Source organism: Mustela nivalis (assembly GCF_964662115.1).
Source record: "Mustela nivalis genome assembly, chromosome: X".
Taxonomy (NCBI): domain Eukaryota; kingdom Metazoa; phylum Chordata; class Mammalia; order Carnivora; family Mustelidae; genus Mustela; species Mustela nivalis.
The window spans coordinates 92,169,645-92,175,996 of record NC_139040.1 but is presented as its reverse complement, the minus strand read 5'-3'; the positions used below and the strand labels follow the sequence as shown (position 1 = coordinate 92,175,996).

At 46.9% G+C, this 6,352-nt stretch overlaps 1 protein-coding gene across 18 annotated transcripts in view; it reads right to left on the bottom strand.

Annotated features, from left to right (window-relative positions):
* Positions 1-2,790: 2,790 nt before the first annotated feature.
* ZNF182 (zinc finger protein 182) overlaps positions 2,791-6,352 on the bottom strand; it is a 48,129-nt gene continuing 44,567 nt past the window's right edge. For 16 of the 18 annotated variants that reach the window (XM_082718054.1, XM_082718055.1, XM_082718057.1 and 13 more), the window contains one exon: positions 2,791-5,781. In XM_082718054.1, the coding sequence (XP_082574180.1) occupies positions 4,148-5,781 (1,634 nt within the window). In that variant the 3' untranslated portion in view covers positions 2,791-4,147. The remainder of the gene's footprint in view (positions 5,782-6,352) is intronic. The other 2 variants (XM_082718044.1, XM_082718051.1) reach the window with 1 other exon arrangement.

Here is a 6,352-nt window from a genome sequence, read left to right as displayed (position 1 = left end):
CCAGGACTGTACCGGAAGCTAACTGGGGAGCTATAGCTGGGGCCAGTAGGAGATGTCCTTGGCCTTGGACAACCTCAGTCTGATTGGCCCCCTTGTCTAAATTTCGACTCTGGTCATCAGTGAGGCTTATGCAAGAGACAGGGAGAGACCAAGCGAGAACGGAGGTAAGGGTGTATGAACACTATGTAACACAGGAGTCAGGAAACGTGGTCCTGCGCCCAGTTTGCCCCCTGTTCTAAATGTTAACTTACCCGTCCCTTTCTGTTTGCTGCTTGGTGGGTTTTTAAATATATGGATCTTGTGTTTTTTAAGTGACAATAAGCCGCATCACTGGAGCATTTTTATTTTGGTCTGTGAGCCTTCCTATTCTGAGACCTCTGGGACGGCTTGGCTGGTAGTGTATTAGAGGCCATCATTCTATCGAGGGAATTTCTCATAGTAACCATTCCCAGAGGAGGAGGTGAGAAGGGGTCATAGTTCAGTTTGGAGATCCTTCCTAAAGAAATAAGACACTAGGGATGCCTGGGTGGCTCAGTTGGTTAAGCAACTGCCTTCGGCTCAGGTCATGATCCTGGTGTCCTGGGATCAAGTCCCACATCGGGCTCCTTGCTCAGCAGGGAGCCTGCTTCTCCCTCCGCCTCTGCCTGCCATTCTGTCTGCCTGTGCTCGCTCTCTCTCCCTCTCTCTCTCTGACAAATAAATAAATAAAATCTTTGAAAAAAAAAAAAAAGAAATAAGACACTAGAAAATAACTGGTTAAAATACTGGGGTCCCAGTGCTGATCTGGGTGGTCACAGGGCCAATCAAGGGTCACAGGGCTGAGCTTAGGGATCTGAGGGTAGTCTCGAGGGTCCTGGGAAACAGGCTGAAGAGCCATCATTGCTTATACCATTTTAGAGGTTTTAGGTAAAACAAGATGACAGGACTAGGGCTGGCCTATGGCCACAGCAGAGCTGACTTGGGGGTGGCATCGGGGTTATCCTTGCGGTGGGGGGGGGTCTCCCTCTCCCAGGATATACAAATCGGAACAAGAATGTGGGACATGGGAGGCACATTTGTTGAACACTGTGTCCCGAGCATGGGCTCTTCCCATCCCGTGTACCTGAAGTCACCTTGGGGTCCTCGGGGCAGCTCCTCTTCATAAAGAAACCCATGCAGACCACCTCCTGCCTCCTCCACTCAGTCCTCACCAAACGCTCATCACCAATACCGTGAGACCTTGCATCCCTGAAAGCCCAAGACCCAACAGCCCAACTCACAGAGCACCCTTCACTCCCCAGATCCAGCGGTCCGTCCCACAACCACCCGTACTCTTCCTCTTCACACTCGCCAGTGCTCTGCCACACTTTGCCACGTGTCTGACCCTTCTCTACTCCGCCCCACTCACCGCTAGCGTTCTCGCCAAGCTTCACGTCCCAACTTGCACCGCTCTGCCCACACTGCCAACATCCGCCCTCGGCCCATTCACTCGGACTACTCGCTCACTCTCCGAGCCGTTACTCACGTTCCCGTCTACTCTGCTCTTTCTCCAGCACCTTCCCACTGGCTATTTACCACATTTTTGCCTACTCTTCCCTGCTCGCCCTCTTTCTGCCCTCTCATTCCCCCACGCCCCCACCCCCCCAACTTGGCCCTTCATCACCTTCATCTATGTTCCTGATTCTGGTCCATCTGTCCGTATCCTGCTGTTCCCCTCCCCCTTTCGCCCCATGGTCCATGCCTCACTGACTTCTGCTCGCACCCAGGGCCCATCAGCCAGCCATCTGTGTCCCAGGAAGCTGGTATCCACGATCAACATGAATCGGCAAGACCTGACCCCTGTCCACACCGCCCTTCAGACCTTGGACAGGCCTGAAACCCCAGGGATATTCCCTAGCAGCGGGAAGAGGAAATGCTTCCTTTCTGGTGCCCCTGGGCATCCTCTCAGCAGACGGCCCCAGAAGTAAGGCTGTCAGCCCCACGTTTCTTCCCCAAGCTTCCTCCTCCCTGGGAAGACACCAAATGGGACACGTCTGACTTACGTAGCTCCAAAAAAGCAAACCCACAGCTCGTTTTCCTGCAGGATACTTTAGGGAAAAAACAAGGCCCGGCAGGAGACAGGCAGGGTCTCAGAGGTCTGACTCACTCACCTGTCTGGTTAAATCAAAACCCTTCCCCTGCCCTGGATTTACACAGCTTGGGTTCCCCCGTCCCACCAGAGATCGAGCCCCAGTTAAAAACCACAGCATCCTGAGGCCACGAACACAATCACAGAGTGGAACCTCTCTCTCTGGTGCAGACATGCTGCAGCCTGGTCTTCGGCTATGTCCGTTCAGACCACGGCTCTCAATAGGTCACCAGCAGTCGTGTGACCCAGGGCATAAGCTGCCCAACTTGCCTGGATACTCACACATTTCTCTCTCTCACGATAAAAATACACACGCACAAACACAAAATGAAGCAATGTATATCATTTTGTTAAAATATGTAAGAACAGTGATGGGCTTTAATACAGGGTATTTTCAGAGGTCATGGAGCACACTAAATTAGGAAATGTTTTCCAGTCTCCATGATTTCAGGTTTAGGTGCTGTGGTCCCAGCCGACCTAAGAACCACCTCACTTGGCACACTCAGGAAAAGTGAGGCCCGTGTGCCTTTCGAACCAGCTGGCTATCTGTTGTTCTGACAGATTATTCTGTTTACTATTCACTCAAAGCATTAAACTCCATATTGAACATCCATGTCTCAAAAGTTAGGAAATCCTGTATCTAAAATCTAACTTCATTATCACAGCAATGGAACAAAACATTCGTTTTAAAAAGTTTTATTTATTGAAAAGGTAGTACAGCCACAGAGCACAATTTTCAAAAGCTATGAAAGGACACAGAGGTGTCTCCCTCCCAATTCCATTCCCCCAGCCACCCACTTCCCCTGCCCTTTCCCAGAGGTAATCAGGGTTCGCAGCTTCTCATGTATCTTCCCAGAGAGAGTTGATGCATATCTGCTCAATTGCGTACTTACAATTTGTTTTTATATGCAAATGGTAGCATATTATATTCATGATGCTGCACCTTGCTTTTTGCACCTAATCGTGTTGCAGATCATCCCACATCACTACACAGATGATGTCCAAGTTCTCTTTATATATATGTATATATATAAATTTTTATATATTTCTACATATATATAATGCGCACACACACACACGCACACACACAAATTTTTTTTTTCATTTTGCCTACCTAGGAGGTTTGCTGTATGAACATACCATGATTTCGGGATCTAGACCCCTGTCATCTAGACAGCTTCCAACCTTTTGTTTTCACAGTGCGCCTGTGAAGATCTCTGCATGGTCATCATTTCGTACATACGTGAGTATATACATTCCTAGAAGTGGAACTGTAGGCTCGAAAGCCATTGCCTCTGTGGTTTTCATTACTTTGGAATCATTATTTGAGTAAGAGTTTTGCCTGGACTTGCTGTTCCCCAGAGGTTCATGTCGGGTAAGAAACGGGGACCACATTCTAGGCAGGTTAAGAGTTTTTCTTAAAATTGTCCCCCCCACATTTGGTATTTCTTTTAGGTTTGACTTCTCCAGAGTCTGTAAACCGGGGCAGCTGTAGGGCTCTTCAAAAGGAACACCCCCTTTTCCTGCTCCAGCCCCTGTCAAGTGCTCCTCTCATGACTGCAGACTACTTTCTACAAATATGGCTTGTCTGAGTGATCTCTTGTCAAGGCCTCTGCCAGCCTCTCCTCGGACCCCAAATGGGTCTAGGAGACATCCTAACTCCCACCTGTCAATGCCCTCTGTTACGGTGGTGGATGGGGTTGGCCTTGCACTTGGGGGATGTCCTGAACCTCAACTGGTGAGTCCTCACCAGTACGGCCCCACGTGTGCAGCCTTGAGTGTTTGCTTCGAGATCTCCTGCACTGGCGCGAGGTCCCCTCTGCCTCTGGCTGCGCTGGCAGGGTTTCGGCTATCTCCTCCTTGTGGCAGATACAGAGATTACACTTCCTCTTCTGCTCCTTGTAGTGTCTGGGTGAAGACTGAGATGAAAAGAGCCTTTTAATCCCCATATTTAAACCAGATATCAGAATGTACTTTTAAAACGTTAATTAGACAAAACTTTCCCTCAGTGAACCTTAACAGGCGCCTTGGATCTACTCGTTAATGTGTGATGAGCTTTGACTTCCGGCTATGGCCCTTCGCGTGGGCTTTCTTTCCCGTGTGTGTTCTCTGATGTACAATCAGGTTTGATTTTTGGGTAAAAGCCTTCCCACATTCTGCACACTTATAGGGTTTCTCTCCCGTATGAGTTCTCTGGTGTACAGTGAATGTGGATTTTTCTCTGAAGGCTTTGCCACACTCAGAACACGCATAGGGTTTCTCTCCTGTGTGTGTTCGCTGATGTATTATGAGCTGGGACTTCTGGCTGAAAGCTTTCCAACATACGGGACATTCATAGGGTTTCTCTCCTGTGTGAATTCTCTGATGTATAATGAGCTTAGACTTTTCTCTGAAGGCTTTGCCACATTCATTACATTTATAGGGTTTTTCTTCCGTATGGGTTCTTTGATGTATAATGAGGTAGGATTTCTGGGAAAATGCCTTTTCACATTCACTGCATTCATAGGGCTTCTCTCCTGTGTGACCCCTCTGGTGGAGCATGAGATAGGATTTCTGCGAGAACGCTTTCTCACATTCATTACATTCAAAAGGCTTCTCTCCTGAATGAGTTCGCTGATGTACACCGAGGTTGGACTTTTGGGTGAAGGTTTTCCCGCACACATCACATTCATAGGGTTTCTCCCCTGTATGAGTTCGCTGATGCACGATGAGGGTTGACTTCTCGTTGAAAGACTTCCCGCATTCGGCACATTTATGAGGTTTCTCGCCTGTATGAGTTCTTTGATGTATAACAAGAGTTGACTTATCACTGAAAGTTTTCTTACACTCGTTACATTCATGGGGTTTCTTTCCTGTATGAGTACTGTGATGTATAATTAGATCAAGCTTCTGTATGAACGATTCCCCACATTTAGTGCATTCGTAAGTTTTCTCGCCCGTGTGCGTTTTCTGATGGACAATGAGGTTTGACTTCTGAGTGAAGGCTTTTCCACATTCATTACACTCATAAGGTTTCTCTCCTGTGTGAGTTCTGTAATGTATGATGACGGTTGACTTTTCTCTGAAGGCTTTTCCACATTCTGGGCACTCAAAAGGTCGCTCTCCTGTATGACTTCTCAAGTGTATAATGAGCTGAGATTTTTGGCTAAAGGCTTTTCCACATTCAGTACATCCAAAGGGTTTCTCTCCAGTATGAGTTCTCCAATGTACAATGAGGTGTGACTTCTTGCTGAAGGTTTTCCTACACGCGGTGCATTCGAAGGGTTTCTCTCCATTTTTAATTCTCTCTTGCAGACTGAGCCCTTTCTTCCGCCGGAGGGCCTTCCCACACTCTTTATATCCATGCGGCTTTACTCCAGGAGTTGTTTTCTCATACTCCGTACGGAAGAATAACTTTGCACATCCACTATCATGTTTCTTTCCTACAGAGCTTCTGGTAAATAAGTCTAAACTATCTACCATATTATTTCCAAATGGCTCATATTTATGGGACCTTTGGATTGAAGCAACAAGGTTTGTATCCAGATGAAAGGCGTTTCCAAATTCATTATAGTCATGGCCAGTCTTGGTGATAATTGTTTTCGTGTCAGGGAATCCAACTTGCATCAACAGATACCTATCTTGGTCATCCTGGTGCTGTCTCTCAATCTGTTCACCAATTTGACAGACTGCTTCTAGAAGGAAGTACAATAAACCATTTTTGTAACTTAATATTATATAATGACCCTTCTTTAAAAGTGCCCTACCATATAAAAGCTGATACTATTATCTCATTTTATCTGAGTTCTAGAGAAGATCCTGACCATCAAATCCCGTTCTTTTACTAAACTCCCACCTGCTAGGCTTTTTGTTACCAAGAACAATCTTTCCCTGACATCTCAGTCTGTCTTACTTCTACTTTTACATCATCTCTGATTCCTGTCAACTCTGGGGACCTTATCAACCTTTATCTTCACTTATCATATGAACTCTTAAGTGTCCAGGACTTATACAATTTCTTTTTTTTTTTAAAGATTTTATTTGACAGACAGAGATCACAAGTAGGCAGAGAAGCAGGCAGAGAGAGAGGAGGAAGCAGGCCTCCTGCTGAGCAGCGAGCCCAATGCGGGGCCCGATCCCAGGACCCTGAGATCATGACCTGAGCTGAAGGCAGAGGCTTAAGCCACTGAGCCACCCAGGCGCCCCAAGGACTTATACAATTTCTAAGCAGAAATGTAACAGTGTGGCTAATGGACTCAAATCTTA